This window comes from Eumetopias jubatus, unplaced genomic scaffold, assembly GCF_037043125.1.
Source record: "Eumetopias jubatus isolate StellerSeaLion01/CBP00866 unplaced genomic scaffold, mEumJub1_p1.0 scaffold_14, whole genome shotgun sequence".
Classification (NCBI taxonomy): Eukaryota; Metazoa; Chordata; class Mammalia; order Carnivora; family Otariidae; genus Eumetopias; species Eumetopias jubatus.
In genome coordinates, this window is record NW_028274820.1 from 108103245 (window position 1) to 108130140 (window position 26896).

General features: G+C 47.3%; 1 protein-coding gene across 2 annotated transcripts in view; it reads right to left on the minus strand.

The window, feature by feature from the left end:
* Positions 1-26896, minus strand: part of PTPRN2 (protein tyrosine phosphatase receptor type N2) — an 812882-nt gene that overhangs the window by 502003 nt on the left and 283983 nt on the right. For both annotated transcript variants that reach the window (XM_088018277.1, XM_028092397.2), the window contains 2 exons: positions 12234-12336; positions 2782-2941 (listed from right to left, as the gene is read on the minus strand). In XM_088018277.1, coding sequence (XP_087874403.1) covers positions 2782-2941; positions 12234-12336 — 263 coding nt within the window. The remainder of the gene's footprint in view (positions 1-2781; positions 2942-12233; positions 12337-26896) is intronic.

Below are 26896 nucleotides of genomic sequence, written 5' to 3' on the forward strand. Positions count from 1 at the left end.
GTGAGGGACAGTGCCCAGACCAACTACGGAGGATGGCCCTCCTGCTGGGTGGGTGTTTAAGGACAATGGAAGCCAAACTTGGCAGGGTCAAATGGATGCAATGTGTGGTGAGGCCAGTGGCAGCCCCCCTCTCCCACTTGGCTCTTCTGGAACGGCGTGCAGGCAGAGGGATGGATACCACCTCTCCCTCTGCCTCCAGGGCTCTAGGGTAGAGTCAGAGGCAATGGCCCCACATCTCAGTCATAGGCTCTCGAAGGAATTCAGGTCCATGCAAAGACAGCAGTCACGCTTTCTTCCAGAAAGGGAAGGCTGCCTTGAGAGCAATCCCAGGATGTGTGTCCAGATGCTCAGTGGTAGAATCACAGGGTACAGGAGCAGGGCTGGGACACTGCAGCAAATGCTACTGGCCAGTGTAAGGAAGCTACACATTCACACACCCTACCACCACCTCAGGCCTGACAGGATCCACGGAGGTGGATGTGGCAGAGTTATTCACCACCTGGAGGTCGTGCCCTGGGACGACCCGAGAGCCCCCAGGACCTGCTATTAGCCCCCTCCCACCACATGGCCGCAACCCTTCCCAACACTCCTGGCACAGGCCACGTGAGTCTCAGAAGTCCCACTTCACAAGCTGCACAGTTGACTGCAGGTGATTTCTGAGCCTGACGTCATGCTCTCGGGTTACTGACAGCAGGGTGCTAACAGCACGGCATACGGCTGCGAATCCAGGTGCTTTCCGTGCCCCTCCATGTCCAGGGAGCAAATTCTGTTCTAAACTTGACTCTCTCGTTTTAGTGCAGGGCTAAGAGAGTGCTGACCACACTGAAGGGGAAACACGGTGCTGGATTCAGAATGAACGCCAAGGCTCCCACTGACCAAGGGGGCCAGCTGATGAGGCTTTGCCAGCACCCTGTGGGACAGAGGTGAGCCACTGCCCTGCAGCCTGCCCGCCTTCCTTCTCTGGTTTGGCAGCCAGCGGAGAAATCACCGGACTTAGGGGAACATGGTGAACCGCTTCACAGAGAAATTCCAGCTGGTTCCTCCATTCAGCATCTTCTGAATCTCCCAAGTCTTGGGAAATTTTAATGACTCTCTTGCCCTTCCCTCCTCCACAACCTGCTCGGGGTCCAACACGCAGGGACATGAGGCAATGTCTCCATTACAGAAGCCCAGAAACCCACAGCAGAAGCCAAGGCTGAGCAGGAAGCTTCGTGTCCCTTTTGATGAAGACTCATCAGAGGAAAAGGAGGCAGACGAAATGATGCTTTTAGGTTTGTATGTACTTGAATTACCCATCTTCAGGACCCGGGGGCGATGCTGGTTTTCCAGCGTGTGGTGGAGGGAGTACACAGGTGGCACCGGCTGTGCGGCGCTGGAGCGCGGACGGAACCCGCGTCAGAGCACAGCTGGGTCCTCGGTTCTCCTCGGGAGACGGGGACACTCCAACAATCAGCAGAGCTTTCCAGACTCCTGACCTACTTTCACTGTGTCTGAAGACAATTTATGATGAGAAGTAATAACTACTATTAATTGAGGCTGTCCCTGAAAGCTCGATGTGTACTGTCTTGCTCAATCCTCACAATGACCCAACTTCACAGCCAGGGCCCCCAGGACAGAGAGGCTGAGCAGCTTCCTCAGGGACACACAGCACTGGTGGGACTGGTTCTGAATCCACCGTCTCGCCCACCACGTCTGCCCACTGCCAATTCCTCCAGGAACAGGTCTGTGACACCATGACAATCCCATCTTTCACCCCACAGCATCCAGCTGAGTGTCCAGCTCATGGAAAGTGCTTAGTCAGTATCAGAGAATGAGTAAAAAATCTTAACATTTAAAAAAAAAGTGTTAAGTGAGCTCCTCCAGGGTTAAGGTCTGCACTGAGAAGCTGGCCAGCGGTCCAGGCCGGAGCGGGCGCGGGCCAAGCGCAGCGTGGGGGCCCTCCCAGCATGATCTTACTCTCTCCCGCTAGGGGCTCACCTGTGAGGACTGAAGAAGACCTCCACTATCAGGGCAGATGCCAAGAGCTGGGCAGACACACTGCACGACCCAGGGTGGAAATGTGATTGTGGGGGAGCTGCCAGCCCACACCTAACTTGCAGGGTTGCAGCACCCACGAAAACATGCACCTGGTTCTGTACTTACTCAAAGTCCACTCCCGTGCGAAGGCAACTCTGCGGCCTCATCAGCAGTGAGCCCTCTAAAGAAGTGTGTGGGGGTGCTACCAGGATCCCAGTCCAGAGTGGGCTTCAGTGATTTCAGTGGCTTCTCGACAGGAAAATAATCAAAGAGGGACCCGCGTTGCTTCCCCCATATTTCCTGGAGCCACAACCATCTTCTGCTAAAGCCCCAACAGGGCCTTGGAGGAAGAGGACTTTTGTAAGCCATGCATCAGTCGTGGAAAGGGACATACGTCAAATCCCAGTGGACATAACTAAAAAAGAAGCGTGTGCAGGGCTGCCAAATACCCAGCATGCCCACAATCACCCTGGACTTCCAACAACTGCCCAAACCCCCTCCTTGGGATGCATGACGGCCCCTGGCTCTGAGGGCCCTCAGCACTGACGGTGGGAGGGCCACCACTGCTGGACTGGTGAGCGTGCATGTGCGACTGTAAAGGGGTCCAGGGGCCATTCTCTGCATGCACCCGGACCTGCACGGGACACAGGAGAGAAACCAGGAAGTGCCCAGGACTTGTGAGGTCGGCCCTGTGTGTGCACACAGAGGAAACTGCACGCGGCAGGTAAGACATGCCCAGCCCACAGAGGGAGCTGCAAGGGTCACCTGAGCGGATGGTCTGTCGTGCCTTGTCCTGGGGCGCGTGTTCGAAGCCGCCTGCGACAGGGCCTCCAGGTATGGCAGGTAGCGCTGCACAGCCTTGGCCAGAGCACCGTCACCCTCCAGACTATAGCTCCTTTCCTTATCCACACTCAGCTTTGAGCTCCTGAAAAGCCAAAGAAAACCATGAGCCCATCCTGCATTTGTTCATGTTGATTAGCCGCCTGGGCATCTGCTTCAGGCGAGAGAAACACACGCGGGATGGCCTCGGTGCCCGAGCAAGGACACAGGCCTCGTGGCCAGAGGGTGATGTCCTGCTTCCTTGGTGCACATCAGCCACGGGCTTGAGTGTCTCACCCATCTCCCTGAGCCCAGTGCTCTGATGCGCCTCAGAGCCATTGTGGGGACTTGAGTGACCCCTAGAGAGGATCAGGCCTGGAACATGTCCTCAGCATGGCCCCTCTGAGCCCCCGGGGTGGGAGACAAGCTAACACACGACGTGGAACAGCCAGGACTTACTGCAAGTCCAACAAGAATCTGAGAAGCAGAGGGCAGGGGTACGCAGCGGCCAGGGGCACAAGAGGTCCACCTGGAAGGGGGTCTGAGGTCAGGGAAGTGGATTGGTGGGGGCGGGGGTGCGGCGCAGGCAGAGGAGTCAAAGGTGGAACAAAGAGCTAAGCACAGGTGTGAGGTCTGAGCAAGGACAGGCGCCTGCAGAGCCCTGGCCGCTGGGCATCATCGGAGGTGGAGGCAGCTGAGTGAGGGCAGACCTCGCTACAAACTGGGCAGGAGCCGGGCCGAGGGCGGACCTCGCTATGAACAGGGCAGGAGCCGGACCGAGGGCGGACCTCTCTACAAACGGGGCAGGAGCCGGACCGAGGGCGGACCTCGCTATGAACAGGGCAGGAGCCGGACCGAGGGCGGACCTCTCTACGAACGGGGCAGGAGCCGGACCGAGGGCGGACCTCGCTATGAACGGGGCAGGAGCCGGACCGAGGGTGGACCTCTCTACAAACGGGGCAGGTGGACGTCACACAGTAATGGGAGGCACAGCCCCACAGAGGAGGAGAAGCCCTCCCAGATCCCACCACCTCCCAAAGCCTCAGCAAACACCCCATACGCACACCTGTTCAGAGGCGCCTCTACAGGAGTGAGGTAGGGAGACCCTGGGCAGTGGTTTGGTGCTCGTGGCGGAGAGTGACCAGAGACACATCACTCCCAACTCCCACACCCTGTGAACGTGCTGGGCTCCAGGGTCAGGGCTTGGGGGCAGGCAGGTGGCAGGAGGCATGAGGTCCATAGTCAGCTGACCCTAAGACAGGGAGATGATCCTGGGTCCCCCGGTGGCCCAGTGGGATCCCAGGTCCTTAAAAGAGGACGAGGAGGTGGAGGGGGTGTCCGAGTGACATCATGGAGGAAGCCCTCCAGCCCTGGGCGAGGGCAGGCCACCAGCCAGAGAACGCAGAGAGGACATTCCCAGCATGGCCCTCGAGAAGGGGCCGGCCCTGCGACACCTGGGCTTTAGCTCAGTGAGGCCCAGGTGGCGCTTCTGGCCCATGGAACCGTGGAAGCCACTAAGTCTGTGATCAGCCACAGCGGGAAACTAAGGCAGCACCATACGCTTCCATGCTGTGGCACCTTCGTGACCAGAAAGTCATGTGTACGCAGGGACCGTGCCAGGCAGACGGGCTGGAAGCTGGAATGACAGACGAGATACTTTCTGTTTTCCACAGGGTGGCGAGATGGAAGTGGTTCTGAAGCCAGATGTTTGGCCCAAACCAGAGGCACAGAGGAAGCGGCCGGTGGCCTGCTACCAGCAGGTGGTCAGGGCCACAGGTCTCAACAGGTGCCAGGACACAGACGCTGGGACTCATCCCTCAGTGGCCTCCTGTCTGGGTCAGCTCCCTTTCCTCTCATTACCCTGGCTGCGCAGAGCTGAGCTCTGTGGCCAGCCCTCTCGCAGCCTGGATCCACTGACCAGCGCTTCCCAGCCCGCGGACATCTCTGCTGTGTGCAGGTCACCCGTCCCCAAAGGGCCAAGTGCATCCTGAATGGGGCAGGAAGCCACACAGCAAGACTCTGTGCAGAGACCCCTCTGTGTTACTAAACACTGATCTCTGGATCCCTGAGAAGGGCTTGCCTCACAGTGGATTTTCCTAACCCTGGCACCCCGTGCAATCTGGAGAGGCTGAGAACTGCCCAAACCATCTCTTCACAAGTTCTTCTCTCAGTTTGTTTTTTCTCCTTCGCTGTGCTGTCCACGGCTGGCTCTGCTCTGCCCACTGACCGTACATCTCTGCAGGTGACAAGGCACCAAACACCAATCTGGCCGCAGACCAGAGGCTTCACCGCTACTCTTTCTTTTGTCTCTTCCTTACCTGCACATCCACACACTCCTTCAGGCTGACCCAGAAACACGCCCCGTATCCATCCACGTCTCCCACCTGCCTCATCCGGGTCACGTGCAGTCAGGCGTGGGCGCCCGGAAGCCATGGGGGCCCCTGGAAAAACTGCCCCAGGTCCCATCACTTACAGGTAAGAGCTCCAGTCACATCCTGCTTCCTGGTCATTCACTCACCTCGTAGCTTAGAGGCGCCTTCCCAAACCATCCAATCAGAGGTATACTCCAGTCATTGTTTATTAGATCACCCTAAGATATGGTCTTCAGAGCGTTATTACTAGCTGAAATTACCTTCTTTATTTACTATGTGCTTTTTGTTGCTAGACACCCTTTCACTAGAATGGAAGCCGCTTGAGCGTAGGGATCATGTTCCCCTATATTCTCCTTGTTCTCAGCTCCCACCCCAGAACTTACGCAGAGCCTAACTGAGCATTGACAGAGACGTGTGGACTGAATGGATGAATTCAGACACATCCATTAAGTTCCGGGTTAATGCAGAGTTAGCCTAAAACGTTAGCATTTCACATGATTAACCTGTTAAGTGACACTTTTCCTGTGAAATCTAAAAACTGTTATCAGTGAAAGTGAGTTCAGGATAACAAAGCTGATAATTGTGGTGTAGTGGGGGTGATCAAATTATGGACTAATTTGAAAGAAAAATGTCTTATTTTTTTTTTTTAAGGAAAATGAGTTTTTAAGTTATATAAAACACAATTCTCCCAGTCTCTGTTAGGCCTCTTTGACACAAACACTGTTTGTGTAGAAAGAACCGGACAGGTTTCCTATGGCAACTCTATATAACCTCAAATTGTGCTCTCCGTAGTGGATGTTCATAAATGTAGCAGCTTATGTTTGAATGATAAATAATTGTCAGCAATTATAACTCTGACATTTACATAGCAATATATGTGGGTGGGCTTTTTTGCATAGTAAATGCATTTGACCTTCATGTAAGTAAATACTGGGTTTTAAAATATGTATTTTTTTAATTATCTGCCAGAAGTACCCTTGACGTTGAACAAAAATATCCCAGACTGCTAGAAAGATGGCACAGCTTACCCAATGTTAGTATGAGGTTTAGAAAACATGAGGGGCACGGACTCATCTGCTGTTTTTCATTTCTTCCCATCCTTTCTGTGCTGATTTTTTTTATCTGGAGAGACTTCGCTTTTAAGCAATCATTTGATTTTCACTTTTTTTTAAATTAATTAGTTTATTTATTTGAGAGAGAGAGGATTTTCACGTTTACCTACAAGTGTACCAACTATGATAAAGTTTCATGACAATTCTAGAAATGAAGTGTTTTGATGTGCCAACAGGAGGGCCCTCAGTTCCCCAAGCACAGCAGTGAGGCCTTAAAAAAGCCATAAATGCAGGAAAAGGGGGGACATGGAGTTTCCCACACTCAGGGTCCCATGTGTGTGTCTACATGTGTATGTGTGTTTCTGGGTATGTCTGTGTGTGCATCTACATTTGTGTGTCTGGTCTGTGTACATGTCTTGTAGGCTGGGTTAGGCTGGGTTACTGTAAATAAAATGCTCAATTTGCTAATAACCATATGTACTTTTAGTGACCAGGAAACAGTATCTTAAGTAGTTTATATAAACATGATGGTTTGTTACTTATATGCTGGTCTTTACTGTGATTTTGACACACTTCAGGAAATTACTGGGGTTTTAGGTGGGTATGTAAATCATTATAGAGTTCCCACTTTAAGTAATGGAAAACAGGATCCCAGCTAGTTTTTTCATGTAGGAAGTCTGATTTTCAAGAATGGATCACTAATGTTAGGTGTGGTATTTGTATATATCTCATAAAAGCTGGGACTTACAGAAAATCTTCTTATTTGTGTTTAATTATCTCGTTAATAAAGTTGTCCGGTTTTTATTTCTAATGCCTTTTCAAGCTACACCAAATCGGACCTCACATGTGTGCCAATGATGAGGACTTCACGGTTCTTTGATCCCCAACCACAGCTCAAGTTTCCTGGACGATCACTGAATGGATGAAATCCCATGTTCTGTGGGGTCTGGGTGTATTTTAAAGGAGATCAGTTTATTTCACCAGTAGATTGTCTTTTCTCAGCACTAATTGTTAACCTCATAAAAGTGCCTCTAAACTGTCTTGTTCATCTTGTTTGTTTGTGACGCTCTAAGACATTAGAGTGATGAGCATGGCCAGTTTGTCGGGCAACACCGGAGCAGTTAACTTGCAAATGGACTTTCGCCTGTCATTTTTGAAGTAGGTCAAAAGTTTTAAGTACATATTTTCCACTTCAAAAACACTAAAAATGTTTTATGTGTAGGATTTTACTACTCCCTTTTCCACTTGCATGTATGGATCTTCTAGCTCCAAATAATATGAGATGCTTTCGGTTGTCACCCAATTTGCTAAAGGAAAAAGAAAACCCGAACTAGGAACAAAATCTTTACAGAGAGCTCACAGTGAGCCTGGCTCTCATTCCCTTCTCAGCAACGGTAACCGTACTTAACAACAGTTTGCTCTCCACATACTACCTTTAAAGCCATCTGACACGATGCTCCTGGGCACAATCTCGTGTGAACTCACGGGAGCCCCGGACACACTGGGGGCCTCCTGCTCTCAGGGTGTCAACAAAGGGCAGGCTTCGGTTCTCAGGGGCTCCTCTCGCTTCCACTCTGTTCCTTACGTTGAGGATCTGCAGTACTGCTGTGCCCACATTCTGGCTTTCACACGCAGTGCTTACTCTGGTCAGAACAAGAGCAGGGCTGGGCGTCCTGAAGACGAGTCTAACCTCATCTGGGTAAGTTAATTTCTCCAAAGGTCAACTGTCTTGTACGAAGCATGCCAAGTGAAACTGGCCAATTGTGGATACTTACAAATCTATCAAGTACAGAACGCTCTATAAAGCATATATAGACCGCATCTGCCCTGTGGAGTGAGGAAAGCGAGGAAGGATTCTCGGTTGGTGTAGTGGCCCATATAACAATTCAAAAGCATCCTTCACTGATTCAACAAATACTGACCAAACATCAACCTCCTGAAAGGCTCATGCCAGGTGCCGGCAGTCTCCGGGCCAGAAGCCGCACCTGGAGAGGTGCCGGCAGAAAGAAGGCAGAAGCATAATAGTGTCCTTATCTCAAATGGGCGATCGGAGGACACCGACTTCTTCACAATGACATTAACCTGCACTCTAAGAATATCTGCACACCCAAAAGGTGATGGTCACAAAGTGAATGTAAAATCAGACAGTTACAAACACTAAAGACAACAAAAGCAAACCAGTCACACTCCACAGAGGAAAAGGAAGTGGGCAGAGACAGCAGGGCCTCACTGAGCTGTCCGACCGTAAAAAGTGCCACCTAACGTTGCTCAGGAAAGCTGCATGTGAAATAGAGACAGTCCAAGGGCTGAGATTTCAAAGGACGGCCAGATTCATTAGGCAGCAAATAAAAAGAGAGAAAACAGGAATGGCAGTACTAATTTTAGAAAAATGGAATCCAAGACAAAAAGCATTAAAGGCAACCAAGGCACCCTTTGGAAGTGACCGTGGGTACAGCAATCACCAAGAAAAATGTGACCCAGCAACTTTTATGTGCCCAATGTCAGAGCCTCAAAATGTTTAAGGCGAAATATATTAACAACAAAAGGAAGATTTACAGAAACAGTTTCTAAGAAATTTCAATAAGTCAAAATGTAATTAAGGACATATTATATACCATATAAAATTATAAACTATATATAAAAATCTGTACCCTGCAAATAGTGGATACAATATCTTTTTAAAGAATCCACTGAAAATCAGTAACAAGATCGTACAAAAGAGGCCACAGAGAAAAACCTCAAAATCTCCAGAAGGTAAAAACTGGACAGGTCACGTCTGACTAAAATGAAATAAAACTAGGCACCAATTTAAAGTTTAAAAACAACACATATATGGAAAACTGGACACTTACTCTTTCCAAAGGGTATAAAATTACAGTTACAGAAAATGTAGAACGTTTCTGACTGATATGTCAGTCAATCACAGGATGGTGCCAAATCTATGCTCAAAAGCTAATGCACAGACTTGTGTAACTTCATTACTTTTTTAAAAATGAATGAATAAAAACATGAACAAAACATTCAATTCAAGAAGTTTAAAAAAAAAATAGGTCTGGGCGCCTGGGTGGCTCAGTGGGTTAAGCATCTGCCTTCAGCTCAGGTCATGATCTCAGGGTCGGGAGATCGAGTCCCTCGTCGGGATCCCTGCTCAGTGGGGAGTCTGCTTCTCCCTCTCCCTCTGCCCCTCCCCCTGCTTGTGCTCTCTCTCTCTCATACTCTCTCTCTCAATATAATAAATAAAATATTTTTAAAATAGGTCTAAAAAAAGAAGAAAAAACAATAGGTCTAAGGATAGTAGAAATAAGAAAATCCAAAGATAATTAATTTTAAAAATCATGTTAAAAATAGGGCACAAACTGAGGGTTGCTGGAGGGGAGTTGGGTGGGAAATGGGGTCACTGGGGGATGGACATTAAGGAGGGCACTTGATGTAACGAGCACTGGGTGTTTTATGCAACTGATGAATCACTGAATTCTACCTCTGAAACTTAAAAAAAAGTGGACAGTGCCTCATTTAAAAGTAAATAAATACATTAAAAATGACAAGAGTGACAAGTATATGTACATTGAATGGTTTTTTAAATTATAATACAATTCTAAATATCACACCATGTTAACAAACTTGGAAATCCTTCTGAAAAGGATGACCGTTCTCTGTAAAAATACAAATGCCTCAATTTCACACAATAAAAACTGTGAGCACACTTGACCAGTAGTCTTGGAAGACAATGAAAGTGCTAGGAGATATATCTCAAAGGAAGATTATAAAAAATATGTACACCAGGAAATAGATCATTTCAGTGCTAAAGAAAGTTCTGCAGAAATTTTGTGAAAAGAGGGAACACCACTGTCCGTACCCTGACGACAGTCTAACCGTGACCCCAGCTGCAGGGAGGGACAAAGCCCGGACGACAGCAGGGCCATGTGCCCCCGTCCTGGCTGCTGAGACGGTCCGCCAGGCAGAGTGCCAACAGGAAGCACGCGGAAGTAGGAGGTCTGAGTACTTGAACGGGACGTTATCTACAGAGGCGCACACGACCGAGGGGGGCGACGGGGAGACCGCGGAGAACCCCCAGAGCACCAGGAGGGAGGAGGGAGGCGGTCATGGGGCCAGACACCCTGCCCAGCTCCCGCTGCCATCCTGATCTGCTCTGCCCTCTAAGCTGGGGTGAATCCCGCTGGACAACCCCAGCCTCCGCCTGAGGACGCGGGACTTGTGCACACCGGGAACTCCCACCCTCGGGGCCAGAGCCAGGAGTAGGAGGCACAGGAATCTGGGAATATCCCATCAGGGCTTTCTGAAATGGGGCTCTGCTTTCAGAGCTGGGATGAGTGGTTTACTTAGGTTCAACCCTGTCAAAGACGGAAATTAAAAATCCAGCCTAGAGACGGCTAAGAGAACTCTGTTTTCATTAGCAACTGTACCGAGTGTCATCCATGGTACAGACCGAAAAAATATTTCTACAAAATAGGATAAATGAAAAGTTACTAGCCTTAAATATAAAGGCTCTATGCTGAAATAAAACAGAAAAATACAAAAAATACTTTTCATATGGACAAAGATCATGCATAGGAAATTCATATAGAAAATTCCAATCTCAAATATGAATATTTTTAAACTTTTAATCTCACTTATTAAAAAAAACAAAGATAAGGTATCATTTTTCATAATAAAACTGGCAATCTTAAAAAATGACAATATTGATGCCGGGAAGAAAGTAGTCATCCAGGCGTCTGTTCAACGGCCTCACCTTGTGTGCAAATGCTGGTCTTTGGGTGATACCATGCTCTGGTCTCTCTCACCCCGGCTGTACAAGGAGCTAGTCTGTGCTCATGGTGGAGTTCAAGGTTATCTGGGATAGTGCGCTTCATGGTTAGTCAAGTTAAATCTTTACTCGGAAGGAAGAAGCAGTGGACAGCACTGAAACGCCGAGATGTAAAGACCAGTGCAGAGTAGGCAATAATCCAAAACAAAAACGGGAATTCGAGATAGCCTAGCTTTGGTTTTTTGTTGTTTTTTCTTGCAGAGAAGTCTTACACATACTCACAGACTATAATGGCATATTTTCTGACAAAGGAGGTGTTCAACGTAGACAAGCTAGGCACAAGAAGTAGAAGGACATGTTTCCTACCCTCAAGAAACTCACAGTCCGGCTGGTGAGAGAGCTAACATGGTGAATGTGTTTTCAGTGTGTCCAAGTCCCTTAGGTGTGTTCACTCACTTAACTCTCAGTGGATTTGGAAATGAACTTCTTGGTGGCTTAGCCACTTCACTTATTAGAGGAACAGAAGCTTAAGGCAGATACCTATGTTTTTGTGTCACTGAGATTTTTCTAACTAAAGTTTCAGAATAGTCTCTCTCTTAGGGGGAAAAAAATGGGCCTTCCAAACTTCCCTAAGCCTTTGGGGAAGGCCCTTTCCACATTCTATCAACTTGAAGAATCTGGCACCATGGCTGAAGAATGAGACAAACCCAAGTGGCTCCCTGTGGTCTGTCTTTGGACTGAGTTCCAACTGCCCCACGTCTCAGTTCCCTTCCCTCCAAGAACAGGACAGGCTTTAGGAACCCCTCAATGCATGTAGTGAGGATGAAATGAGATGTCGCTGCTCAGCAGAGGTTGCTACGTTCTGGCAACAGGAAAACTTTCACGACGGAATTCTGCTTTTTGTACTAAAGTGAACATAAATTCTTACTGGGAAATGAGAAATCTTGACTTTTCTGCTTTCAGCCAAGGTTCTGAAGATGCAGGGCTTCCCAAAGGTCTTGGAAAAGGGAGGGGAAGGACCACTGGGGTGTCTGTCGTGAGGACGGCACCTGGCTTGAGGGTCATGCCAACGCGTCTTGCGTCCCTGCGCTAGGACACGGTAGAGAAGGACTCTCCCACCCTCTGGACCCTCTACAGCACAAACACAACACGTCCAAACAAGAACAAGCTGGATGGATGTCGGCTGCGGCCAGAGAGCAGTCTGCTTACCTGGCTGTGTCGGAAGCTTCCAGATGCTGCGGGTAGGCGTGGGGAAGGGTTGAGAGTTCCTGGGCCATCACGTGCTGGGTGTAGTCATCCTGCCATGTGAAGCCTGGGGAAAGTTGAAAAGCTGCATTATCAACCCAGAAGTTGAGCTAAAGGTCTTGTTTCAGTCTCAGGATAAACTGCTACCATTTCAAAGTTTGCCCTCAATGCCATCAACAACCCATGGCTCCCTCTCACTGTGGTTTTTTAATAAGGTCTTCTCCTTATAGAAGTCCCGATCTCCTGAGACCACTAGACCAGAAATAGGACGGACACTTTGCCGGATGAGAAGCACAACGCCCAGGGGTGCCATGGCTGGATGAAATGAGCTGTCGCCAGGTGCACATTTCACATGGAAGAGGGATCTGTCCCCGTGAAAGATTCAGACTTTCTCACGGAAAGGTTCTGGTCACAGCAAAGACTTTCTTGACCCAGATGTGCGCACATTTACCCACCACTTGGCCACTAGCCTGCCTGCTCACCACCACATCTCGGGCAATTCGTTCTAACTCCATCCTGCCGAAGAGCCACACAGTGGTAATGAAATAAGGGTATTGTCACTGTGAAGGCAATTATCATGGGGCTTAATGTGCTGTATCTGGGAGCCAATTACATTATATTTATACTCAAATGTTATGACAAAGAGCTTTATAACAAGAGCGAAGTAGTTATGAAGGCAAAATCCATGTGATTATGCATTAATTACATGCACTGCAGATCACATGATAATTATGCTCAGAATTACCAAATAACTCCCAAGAATAATTATTATGCAATTTGTACATTTTAGATCTTATGGTAACACTTTAGCACTTAGAACTACCCCATGCAATTATCCATAATTATCTAATCACTAAATATCATGTAATTACAGAGATATATTTTTATGCCCTGTTCAAAAACACATTACCAAAATCTTCACATCAGGACGGCTCCGTGCCTGTTTATGTGTGTGTGTGAGTGTGGTATAGGGAGTTCCAGAACTTGCTGAGAACCACATGTTCTGGGGAATAAAAAGAAGGGCTCAGCAGATATAAGCTGCCTTCATGAACACACTTGAATTCTTTTTTCAAATGCAAATCTAACATTTTTTTTTTTTACACTTACAAATGGCAAGATTCAAACAGTTGAAACATTTCTAAATCTCAAAAGGCTCTATGGCATTACCCAAAAGAGAAGCTGATGGGGAAATTCACCAAACAGGCCGGCCTCCTATGGCAACTTGTTCTAAGCTGCTCTGCATGAATATAGCATTTAGAGAACGGGTCACTGCAGGGACACCCACCCCACAGTCACCGTTACCCTTACTTTAGGATTAAGTGTACTTAATAATAAGCAAGAATCTTCCATTTGCCAAAAGTGACTAAAAAACCACCCATATGAAGTGTATGGCTTATGTGGCTGTTAACCATTGGTTCATTGCCAGGAGTATTCTCAATTGAAAGCACAGTTGCAATATTAGCATAATCCTAGCACTGTGGATTTAGAGAATAAGCATAATTTAAACATGCCATTCCCAAAAGGGTGGTCTTAATATCTACCAGGAAACAAAAAAATCAAGAGCACAAAAGGAAGTGCCTATAAAAAACTTTCATCTGTAAAATTTAAAATAACAAAACATCAATAATATTTTTTTATCTAAAGAGCAGAAGAGTCTGAGCTATGTTGATTCTGGGGTCTGTGAGGAAGACTCGGTCACAACAGTTGGCCAACTGATAGAAGTGTTATATACAGGCAATCTGAGGGGGACCCTGAACCCCTAGACTGGCTTCTAAGCTTTCCCGGGAGCAGGCAGAAACCGGGCACTTGGATATAAAAACCAAAGCAGTACATACACTGGGGCTTAGACGTCTTCTCTGAACGCCTGTCCAAGGTGTACTGGAGGAGCCAAAACCCCATGAAGAGAAGATCTGCTTCCAGGAAGACGGAGAAGATGTACTTTCCCCTACCCTGCCCGCCAGGCACAACTAAAACCCTGGAGATGGTATGCACAGAAGGCTCTGAAGGGAGGGCAGGAGACAGGCTGCTGTGCTCCCAGGGAATCCGAGGAACCACACATGCAGGGTGCCCTGGGCTGTCCTCTGGCCTGTGCACCTCACACTGGAGCTGAGGCAGCAACCTGGGAGCACCAAGTGCAGGAGAAGCCCTGACTGAGGTCGCCTCTCCCCAGCCAGAGGGCCAGGAAGGGATTGACTTAGCACATTTTAGACAATAACAGCTCTCCTCCCATCAAACACCACCAAAAAAACCCACAGCCCACCCATACCCGTGCTAACAAAGGCCAAGGGGGACCCTGGGCGTCCTCTCTTATGAAGCTGGAATGAGGCCCCTGACCTCCCCTGACCCTAGCAGGGTCAGGGGAGCAGTCAGGTAGGCAGTGGGTGGTATACCCACCCCCCATGTCAGACCCCCATAGAGACCACATGGGGAGTTCAAACTCCTACCACCTACCCTGCCCAGCATATGGACAAGATCCCCTCCCTCCGATGTCAGCAGAAATCTAGGGGGGAACTTGGATTTCCATCCCCATGTTAGTAACAGAGACCCCCCCAAACACACACACCTTGGCAGAGCAGTGTCAGAAAAAGCTGTAAAACACAAGGCTTAAATGAGATCCAGATGCTCATAATAGAATACTAAAGTGTTCAGGTTTCAACAGAAAATCAGTTGTTATACCAAAACTGGGAAGTTCTCAATCTGTAGCCACTAACACTGAGGCTGGAAGATGTTAGCGTTACCTGCCAAAGATTGTACAGCTTAATAAAACTGCTTCAGTGAACAATTATGAACATACTTGAAAGAAATGAAAAACTAGAAGGCTTAGCAAAGAAACAGAAAGTCTCAGCAAACAAATACAAAAAGAACCAAATGGAAATATTATAACTGAAAAATACAATAACCAAAATAAGCAGCTCAAGTAGATGCACTAAATAGAAGGATGAGGGACAGAGGGAAAAACCTGTAAACTAGGAGAACAGAAATCACCCAATTCCAACAATAGAGAGAAAACAGTCTGAAAAAAAATATGGACAGAGCCTCAGGGAGTGTGGGGCTGTAACAAAAGATCTAACATCTATATCATCAGCGTCCCAGAAGGGGAGACAAGGAAGGCAGGGCTGAACGGGCATTCAGAAACATGATGGCTGAAAACTCAACTTTGGCAAGAGATGGAAACCTAAAGATTCACAGAGCTGAGGAAACAGGGTAAACTCAGTCTCCTCCCAGACACCCAGGCAAACTTCTGAAAACTAAATGCAAAGAAAAAACCTTGACAGCAGCTAGAGAAAAATGACACCTTACCTATGAGGGAAACACAATCCAAAAGACAAAGGATTTCCGATCAGAAACCACAGAGGCCACAAGGAAATCACACAACTTTCTTCAAGTGCTGGAAGAAAGGAACCATCAGCCTCGAATCCTGAAAATCTACTAAACCAGATACACATCAAAAATATCCTTCAGGGGGGCGCCTGGGTGGCTCAGTCAGTGAAGCATCTGCCTTCAGCTCAGGTCATGATCCCAGGGTCCTGGGATCGAGTCCCGCGTTGGGCTCCCTGCTCAGTGGGAAGCCTACTTCTCCCTCTCCCTCTGCCCTCCCCCCACTCATGCTCTCAGAAATAAAGAAAATCTTTTTAAAAATTAATTGATTAAATGTCCAATATGTGCACTCTGCTATAATATGCACTTTGCAAGAAGCAAGATCACAATAGATATGGTCACACACCCAGAAAACCACCAACTCAGTACCAGACAGGAGGACGTCACCGACCTTTCTGATGTAAAACTTACTATTCACGGATATTTTATTTTACACGATCTATAAATTTAACCATTAATGAAATACAACATGAATCTATTTATCACTCTAGAAGGGGTGTCACTGGAACATTTCCACCTGCCACTATTTAGTTTTAAGATGGTAGAGCGAACACAAACAAAATTCATCTAGATCCCTTTTAGCAAATTCCATCAACGTTATCAGTCAATGCTAGACTATAAGCTTTATTAACAAAGAAAAACTGAACCAGAGAGTAGGCTACGAAAACTTAATTTCCATCTTGTGTGCATGTGTGCGTGCACTCGCATGAGCCAGCGTGACTCAACACTTCCTATGTGCCACGTTCTCCTGCCAGAGACACTGCCACTTACTTGCGCCCATGAGTCCCAGGGGCTGAGGATGCAGCTCGTGGCCGCTTAGCTCGCTTTACCTCCACAGTCAGGCTGCTTTGCATCCTGGGCGTACAGACACAGAACTTCATATAAGATTGGAATTCGCTAAATATTTGGAAATAAATTGATAAAGTAGAGGGAGTCAGGAACATATTAGGCATTTAGTTTTCAAATCTGTGAAGATCTGAGGGTGAAAAAAGACGCAGTTCTTGCTCCCATTAAGGGACGTACATTCCCACAGAGGGAGACCCAATAAACACAAACACACAATTAAATAAGATGTTGGTCTGTGGTAAGTGCTGTGAGGAAAGCAAACTGGTGATGGGTGAAGAAAGATGGGCAGCCGTAGACAGGTGAGCGTGGTGGACAGGGAGCGTGGTGGACAGGTGAGCATGGCACACAGGTGAGCACAGTGGGCAGGACTCACTAAGAAGAGCAGGAAAGGGGGCGGAGCAAGATGGCGGAGGAGTAGGAGACCTGGATTTCGTCTGGTTTCAGGAATTCAGCTGAATAGGGATCAAACTATTCTGAACACCTACGAACTCAATAGGAGATCAAAGAAGAGAATAGCAACAACTCTCTGAACAGAGAAGCGACCACTTACTGGAAGGTAGGATGTGCAGAGAAGTGAATCCGAGGCGATATTCGGGAGGATAGACGGTGGGGGAGGGGGCCTCCGTTGGCCGCTTCTGGCAAGTGCTAGAGCCGCGGAGCACAAAATCGGACCTTTTAGAAGTCGGCTCCGCAGAGGGACGTCGCTCCAGTGGCTAAGCGGGGGGTGGAACCCTCGCGGGACAGTGTGGTCTCAGGACCCTCGGGGTCACAGAAAGACCCGGGGTGCCTGAGTGCGGCAGAGCTCCCAGGGATCGGAGTGGGGAAGCCGGCTGCAGAGACGGAGCCGAGGCGTGGGCTCTCAGCTCGGGGTGGCCATAAACTGTGATCCGCGGCCCAGTCGGGCCACTGCTCCTCCAGCAGGGACCCAACAGGCGGCAGAGCCGGGGAGACTCCCCTTCCTCCCCCGGGAGGAGCGGCATGGGAGCGCACCGCAGGGATCTGCTGGGTTTGGAGACTCCACACGGGGTCGGGTACCAGAGATAGAAACGCTCGGTCACAGGCCGGGTGAGCACGGAGTGCGGCCGGAGACCGGGGACACGGGAGTGACTGCTGTTCTCTGGGGGCGCACTGAGGAGCGGGGCCCTGAGCTCTCGGCTCCTCCGGGTGGAGATTGGGAGGCCACCATTTTCACTCTCTTCCTCGAAATCTGTACAGAAAGCTTGCAGGGAACAAAAGCTCCCGAGAGCAAACCCGAGCACCTTGCTTAGCCTGGATCAGCAAGGGAGGGGCAATTCCACCTCCGGCAAAGACATTTGGGAACCACAGCAACAGGCCCCTCCCCCAGAAGATCAGCACAAACAGCCAGCAAGCCAAGACCAAGTTTACCGATCAATGAGAACGGGAGAACTCCAGTGCCAGGGGAATACTCCGCATAGAATTCGTGGCTTTTTTTTACCATGATTCATTAGTCTTTCAAAGTTAATTTTTTTAACTGTTTTTTTTTTTGAATTTTTCTTTTTCCCTTTTTCAACCAACATCTTATCAATCCCTTTTTTTATTTTTCATTTTTAGAGTCATATTCTATCCCTTCATAGTAGTTATCCTTATTTTTGGCATATATATTTATGTTCTCTCTTTAAAATTTTGAGATACAGTTTCTTCTAACAGATAAAAATATACCCTAAATCTCTACTGTATGGCTTTGTTCTAGTCTCCTGCCTGATCACATTCTCTCCCTTTTTTTTCTTTCTTTTTTCAAGCACCTTATCAATTCCTTTTTTAAAATTTTTTATAATCTTCACCTTTACAGTGATATTCCATCCGTTCATTGTATCAGCCCTTATTTTGTACATATATGTCTTTCTTTCCTTAAAATTTTAGGAGGCACTTTCTTCTAACAGAGCAAAATAGACCCAAAATCTAGTGTGTGGCACCGATCTATGCACTAGCCTTATCATATTTGATCATATTCTGTTTTTTTTGTTTTATTCTGTTTTTGTTTGTTTTTATCTTTTTCTTTTTTTTCTCTTTCTTTTTTCTTTCTTTCCCTTTCTTTTTCCCTGGTTTCGGATCTTTTCTAATTTCTTTAGAGTATATTTTCAGGGGACGTTGTTAACCTGTTAGCATTTCGTTCTCTCATTCATCTATTCTCCTCTGGACAAAATGACAAGATGAAAAATATCACCTCAACAAAAAGAACAAGAGGTAATACCATCTGCCAGGGACATACTCAATACGGACATTAGTATGATGTCGGACCTAAAATTCAGAATCATTATTTTAAAGACACTAGCTGGGCTTGAAAAAGCATGGAAGTTATTAGAGAAACCCTTCCTGGAGAAATAAAAGAACTAAAATCTAACGAAGTCGAAATCAAAAAGGCTATTAATGAGGTGCAATCAAAATGGGGGCACTCACAGCTAGGATGAGTCAGAAGAGAGAATTAGCGATATAGAAGACCAAATGATGGAAAATAAAGAAGCTGAGAAAAAGAGAGATAAACAACTACTGGATCACGAGGGCAGAATTTGAGAGATAAGCAGTACCATAAGATGAAACATTAGAATAACTGGGATCCCAGAAGAAGAAGAAAGAGAGAGGGGGCAGAAGATATATTGGAGCAAATTATAGCAGAGAACGTTCCTAATGTGGGGAAGGAAACAGGCATCAAAATCCAGGAGGCACAGAGAACCCCTCTCAAAATCAATAAAAGTAGGTCAACACCCCGACATCTCATAGTAAAACTTACGAGTCTCACAGACAAAGAGAAAATCTAGAAAGCAGCTTGGGAGAAGAGATAGGTAACCTATAATGGTAGAAACATTAGACTGGCAACAGACCTATCCACAGAGACCTGGCAGGCCAGAAAGGACTGGCATGATATCTTCAGAGCACTAAACGAGAAAAATATGCAGCCAAGAATACTATATCCAGCTAGGCTGTCATTGAAAATTGAAGGAGAGATCAAAACCTTCCAGGACAAACAAAAACTAAAGGAATTTGCAAACATGAAACCAGCCCTCCAAGAAATATTGAAAGGGGTCCTAAGCAAAGAGAGAGCCTAAAAGCAGCATAGACCAGAAAGGAACACAGACAATATACAGTCACAGTCACCCTACAGGCAATACGATGGCACCAAATTCCTATCTTTCAATAGTTACCTGAATGTAAATGGGCTCAATGCCCCAATCAAAAGACACAGGCTATCAGATTGGATTAAAAAACAAGACCCATCGATATGCTGTCTGCAAGAGACTCATTTTAGACCCAAAGACACCCCCACATTGAAAGTGAGGGGGTGGAAAACCATTTACCATGCTAATGGACACCAAAAGAAAGCTGGGGTGGCAATCCTTATATCAGACAAACTAGATTTTAAAACAAAGACTGTAATAAGAGATGAGGAAGGACACTCTATCCTACTTCAAGGGTCTATCCAACAAGAAGATCTAACAATTGTAAATATCTATGCCCCTAACATGGGAGCAGCCAATTCCATAAGGCAATTAATAACAAAAGCAAAGAAACACATTGACAACAATACAATAATAGTGGGGGACTTTAACACCCCCCTCACTGAACTGGACAGATCATCTAAGCAAAAGATCAACAAGGAAATAAAGACTTTAAAGGACACACTGAACCAAATGGACTTCACAGACATTCAGAACATTCCATCCCAAAGCAACGGAATACACATTCTTCTCTAGTGCCCATGGAACATTCTCCAGAATAGATCACATCCTAGGTCACAAATCAGGTCTCAACTGGTACCAAAAGATTGGGATCATTCCCTGCATATTTTCAGACCGCAATGCTTTGAAACTAGAACGCAATCACAAGAAGAAAGTCAGAAAGAACGCAAATGCATGGAGGCTAAAGAGTATCCTACTAAAGAATGAATGGGTCAACCAGGAAATTAAAGAAGAATTAAAAAATTCATGGAAACCAATGAAAATGAAAACACAACTGTTAAAAATCTTTAGGATACAGCAAAGACAGTCCTGAGAGGAAAGTATATAGCAATACAAGCCTTTCTCAAGCAACAAGAAAGGTCTCAAATACACAACCTAACCCTACACCTAAAGGAGCTAGAGAAAAAACAGCAAATAAAGCCTAAACCCAGCAGGAGAAGAGAAATAATAAAGATCAGAGCAGAAATCAATGAAATAGAAACCAAAAGAACAGTAGAACAGATCAATGACACTAGGAGCTGGTTCTTTGAAAGAATGAACAAGATTGATAAACCCCTGGCCAGACATAGCCAAAGAAAAGAGAAATGACTCAAATCAGCAAAATCATGAATGAAAGAGGAGAGATCACAACCAACACCAAAGAAATACAAAGAATTATAAGAACGTATTATGAGCAATTCTATGCCAGCAAATTACATAACCTGGAAGAAATGGATGCATTCCTAGAGATGTATCAACTACCAAAACTGAACGAGGAAGAAATAGAAAACCTGAACAAACCTATAACCACTAAGGAAATTGAAGCAGTCATCAAAAATCTCCCAACAAACAAAAGCCCAGGGCCAGATGACTTCCCAGGGAAATTCTACCAAACATTTAAAGAAGAATTAATACCTAGCCTCCTGAAACTGTTCCAAAAAATAGAAATGGAAGGAAAACTTCCAAACTCATTTTATGAGGCCAACATTACCTTGATCCCAAAACCAGACAAAGACCCCATCAAAAAGGAGCATTACAGACCAATATCCTTGATGAACATAGATGCAAAAATTCTCACCAAAATATTAGCCAATAGGATCCAACAGTACATTAAAAGGATTATTCACCACGACCAAGTGGGATTTATCCCTGGGCTGCAAGGTTGGTTCAACATCCGCAAATCAATCAACGTGATACAATACATTAAAAAAAGAAAGAACAAGAATCATATGATCCTCTCAATAGATGCAGAAAAAGCATTTGACAAAGTACAGCATCCTTTCTTGATCAAAACTCTTCAGAGTATAGGGATAGAGGGTACATACCTCAATATCATAAAAGCCATCTATGAAAAACCTAACCCAGCGAATATCATTCTTAATGGCGAAAAGCTGAGAGCTTTTCCCCTAAGGTCAGGAACGCGGCAGGGATGTCCACTCTCACCAGTGCTATTCAACAGAGTTTTAGAAGTCCTAGCCACAGCAATCAGACAACAAAAAGAAATCAAAGGCATCCAAATTGGCAAAGAGGAAGTCAAACTCTCACTCTTTGCAGATGATATGATACTGTATGTGGAAAACCCAAAAGACTCCACCCCAAAACTCCTGGAACTCATACAGGAATTCAGTAAAGTGGCAGGATATAATTTCAGTGCACAGAACTCAGTGGCATTCCTATACACCAACAACTAGACAGAAGAGAGACAAATTAAGGAGTCAATCCCCTTTACAACTGCACCCAAAACCATAAGATACCTAGGAATAAATTTAACCAAAGAGGCAAAGGATCTATACTCAGAAAACTATAAAATACTCATGAAAGAAATTGAGGAAGACACAAAGAAATAGAAAAACGTTCCATGCTCATGGATTGGAAGAAAAAACATTGTGAAGATGTCAATGCTACCTAGAGCAATCTACACATTCAACGCAATCCCCATCAAAATACCATCCACTTTTTTCAAAGAAATGGAACAAATAATCCTAAAATTTGTATGGAACCAGAAGAGACCCCGAATAGCCAGAGGAATATTGAAAAAGAAATGCAAAGCTGGCGGCATCACAATTCTGGACTTCCAGCTCTATTACAAAGCTGTTATCATCAAGACAATATGGTACTGGCACAAAAACAGACACATAGATCAATGGAACAGAATAGAGAGCCCAGAAATGGACCCTCAACTCTATGGTCAACTCATCTTGGACAAAGCAGGAAAGAATGTCCAATGGAATAAAGACAGTCTCTTCAACAAATGGTGTTGGGAAAATCGGACAGCCACATGCAGAAGAATGAAACTGGACCATTTCCTTACACTACACAGAAAAATAGACTCCAAATGGTTGAAAGACCTAAACGTGAGACAGGAGTCCATCAAAATCCTAAAGGAGAACACAGGTAGCAACCTCTTCGACCTCAGCCGCAGCAACTTCTTCCTAGAAACATCGCCAAAGGCAAGGGAAGCCAGGGCAAAAATGAACTATTGGGATTTCATCAAGATAAAAAGCTTTTGCACAGCAAAAGAAACAGTCCACAAAACCAAAAGACAACCGACAGAATGGGAGAAAATATTTGCAAATGACACATCAGATAAAGGGCTAGTATCCAAAATCTATAAAGAACTTATCAAACTCAATACCCAAAGAACAAATAATCCAATCAAGAAATGGGCAGAAGACATGAGCAGACATTTTTCCAAAGAAGACATCGAAATGGCCAAGAGACACATGAAAAAGTGCTCAACATCGCTTGGCATCAGGGAAATCCAAATCAAATCCTCAATGAGATACCACCTCACACCCGTCAGAATGGCTATAATTAACAGGTCAGGGAACGACAGATGTTGGCAGGGATGTGGAGAAAGGGGAACCCTCCTACACTGTTGGTGGGAATGCAAGCTGGTGCAGGCCCTCTGGAAAACAGTGTGGAGGTTCCTCAAACAGTTGAAATTAGAGCTACCCTACGACCCAGCAATTGCACTACTGGGTATTTACCCCAAAGATACAAACGTAGGGATCCGAAGGGGTACGTGCACCCCAATGTTTATAGCAGCAATGTCCACAATAGCCAAACTGTGGAAAGAGCCAAGATGTCCATCGACAGATGAATGGATCAAGAAGAGGTGGTATATATACACAATGGAATATTATGCAGCCATCAAAAGGAATGAGATCTTGCCATTTGCAACGACGTGGATGGAGCTGGAGGGTGTTATGCTGAGTGAAATAAGTCAATCAGAGAAAGACATGGATCATATGACCTCACTGATATGAGGAGTTCTTAATCTCAGGAAAGAAACTGAAGGTTGCTGGAGTGGTGGGGGGTGGGAGGGATGGGGTGGCTGGGTGGTAGACACTGGGGAGGGTATGTGCTGTGGTGAGCGCTGTGAATTGTGCAAGACTGTGGAATCACAGATCTGTACTTCTGAAACAAATATGCAATATATGTTAAGAAAAAAAAAAGAAGAAGATAGCAGGAGGGGAAGAATGAAGGGGGGGAATCAGAGGGGGAGACGAACCATGAGAGACGATGGACTCTGAAAAACAAACTGAGGGTTCTAGAGGGGAGGGGGGTGGGGGGATGGGTTAGCCTGGTGATGGGTATTAAAGAGGGCGCGTTCTGCATGGAGCACTGGGTGTTCTGCACAAACAATGAATCATGGAACACTACATCAAGAACTAATGATGTAATGTATGGTGATTAACATAACAGTAAAAAATTTAAAAAAACAGAAAAGAAGAGCAGGAAAGGCTACAGGTGTGTAGGGGGAAGGAGCAACCAGGTCAGGGTCTTCAAGGTGAAAGCAGCCAGGCCAAGCACTCCAGAACCAGAAGGGGGCCGGGGCAGGCCTAGTGCATGGGAAGGGGTTGACATTTCAGTCTGGAAATGTGGGGCCCATGGTAACACCCTGTCACCCAGTGGAGGGAGGTCATCAGGGTGGCCAGAGGGGAAGTTGAGAGACACTAGCTGCTACCAAAGGTGGATTGTGAGAAGCCGGACCCCACAGTCAGTGGTGAGTGTGAGGAGGGAGACATGGGTGCAGCCAACAGCCTGGACAACATCCAGGTTTGGGTCTGGTGGTTCCATGGGCCAGGAGCGGAGAGCTGGGAGAGGCGCCTCAAGCATCTTCTATGCACGGCAGCAGGTGGGCACAGCAAGAAGGTTGCGGCCCCTAGAACCCGCACGCCTCGACTACGCATTTGACGCATTCTGTCTGCCCCTAGTTCTGTCCCTCTTGATCTGACCACACTCAGCTTCTGTGCCACCTAGGAAGGCCTGTTGGCTGGAGCCTATTTTATTTTAGACTTCAGGTCTTCCTCATCATCACCCTGAGACTTCTTTCTTTCATGTCCTTAAATGAGAACTTCCTCACGATTATGCTGCTAGCTGTCAGGTGGGGGCTAGCTGGCAGCTGTCCACATGGTCCAGGGAGGCTCCTAGTGACAGGCATGGGCTCAGCTGGCCTGGCAGGTCCAGCAAGAGGGACTCCAATGCAGGTCTTGGGTGAGGAAGGTCCTTTGAAGAGGCGACAAGATCGGGGGCCTGTGACATGGGCTGCAGGACACAGACAGGGGCCAGGTGTGACGCCAGAAGCAGCCGCTGTCGACGGGTCTCTCCTGAAGGAGAGGTGGCAGGAGGTGCACATGGGCTCAGAGACCCTGGGGGGGCTTCGAGGATCAGGGGCAGGACGCAGGCAGGGCTGGCCCTCGAGGCCTCAGTCTGCCTGGGTGGGCTCCCCTAACGTGTCAGCGCTGACACATGCTGCAGGACTCACCACCTCCTCCAGGCTCTTTCACAGAGCGGTGGTCCTCCCATGTTGTTTCCTAATAGCGGGGGGTGCAGAAACTTCCTGATGGTACAATGCATGGGCCCGTCCCCCTGGGCTTGCCCAATCACTGTCCAGACAAGGGTGAGCCAGTCTGCCGTCCTGGAACAACACGGGGCTCTCTGTTCTCACCAGGATTCCCTGGAGCTGGGTGATTTTGGCAGCCTCTCTCTTTTTAGTGCTCGATACTGTATTTCAGGCCAGAAGCCAGGTGCCCCTTGCAGAGCCAGCCCCCCAGCCCCTCACACCCTGTGCTGCAAATCGTTGCACCCCCCTTAGCTGTCAGAATGGGTGAGGATGGTGTGTGATGGGTGTTCTTCCCCATTCTCACAGCCGCCGGCTCGAGCCCGGGACGTGACTTTCGGAGACTGCTCCCACGGTCCCCTGGACCACCTCATTCTCGTCTCACACTGCCATTTCCAGAGCTCAAGGACACATCAAATGATGTCCGTGTCCTTCCATGCGCTTCTCCTAGTGACCGCCTTAGTGCCTGGGCAGTCCCACGGACCAAGATTCGCCGTGTTGAGCGGCTGCTGCATTTCCCTCTTCTGGATGCAGGCACAGATAAGGTACCAGCCGAGTCCCAGAGCAAGGAAGGCAGGCCTCGGTTCTCTGTCAGCCGCCCCATGCTGGGCCCTCACCAACCGGTCCTGGGTGGGCGCAGGAAGTGGTTGCTGCCGGCCCGGAGGCCGTGGTGATGGGCACTGGGGCTGCTGAGGCTGCCGTCTGGGCCGCAGTCCCCGACGCCAAGAGGAGGGACGGCGATCCCCACTTGTTCAAGGCGAGAGAGGAGACTGCCAGCCGAAAACCCAAGGCCCCTGCCAGGCGCCAGGCAGGTACCACACGCACCTGGCGGAACGATCAGTGTCCTCCTGTCTTAAGATGGCCATCTCTGTCTCTGGTGGAGGTGCAGGAGGCCAGCGTAGGGTGACTGACTTTCTAGCAACAGGCCACCGTAAAATGATGGGGAGCATAAAGAAGCGGGGGGAAGTCATAAGCACATAAAACCAGCAAATCAGTCCTTTAAAAATAAGGATGAGGAGAGAGAGAAAGAAGGAAAAGGAAAGGTATTCAATGTTATTAAATAAAGACTCAAACCAGAGGCAGAGGGCGACCGTATCAGAAAGGCTGGTGTGACTGAGAGCAAACGCTTCATCTCCTTCCGACTCCACACTTACCGGATCCTCACACTCTGTCCAATACCCATCCAGCAGGGAGGCACATTTTTTAACAGCAAAAGAAGAAAGAGCCCATTAAATAACTGACATCAAGTGCTTACTCTCCAACTGCTCATAAACAGGAGAGCGAAGGACAGACTGAGGTCTCGAGTCCTGGCAGAGGCCTTGGTGCAGACCCCAGGAAACACACCAGGACACCCGTGCACGCCGTGCTGCTGACAGGGTATAGCCTCAGAGCAAGCGCCCCGGGCCCCCAGAGACCCCAGGGGGACCCCTGGCCTCCATGCCGAGGACCAGCAAGCACCCCGGTGCAGCCCTCAAAGCTTCCCCAACTGTGACCTCTTATAAATCCTTTCAATGCCAGGTCGATTCTACCCCCCAGCCCCAGTTTTAGTAATACTTCCTTTCATAACAGATTTGTTGATGAACTTTACCTTTTAATTAAAATCTTTCACTTCCCCTGATACAGACTTCAAAGTACAAATCATCCCTACACTCAGCCATAATGATCTTGTGTCCTGAAATTTTTACTCCCTCTGGCTTTGGTCTGCCTGCACTTCTCATACCCTCCCCCCTAATCTTGCGACTGTCTTTAAATTAACCTTCTACAGCCCACGGATGTCACCCTGATGAGGTCCTCCTCTAATGCTTACTGAGTAAGAAAATAATTGGGGACATTTCTTTTTCAGTCAAGGGAATGATACATATAGCTTCAGCGTTCCTAAAAAT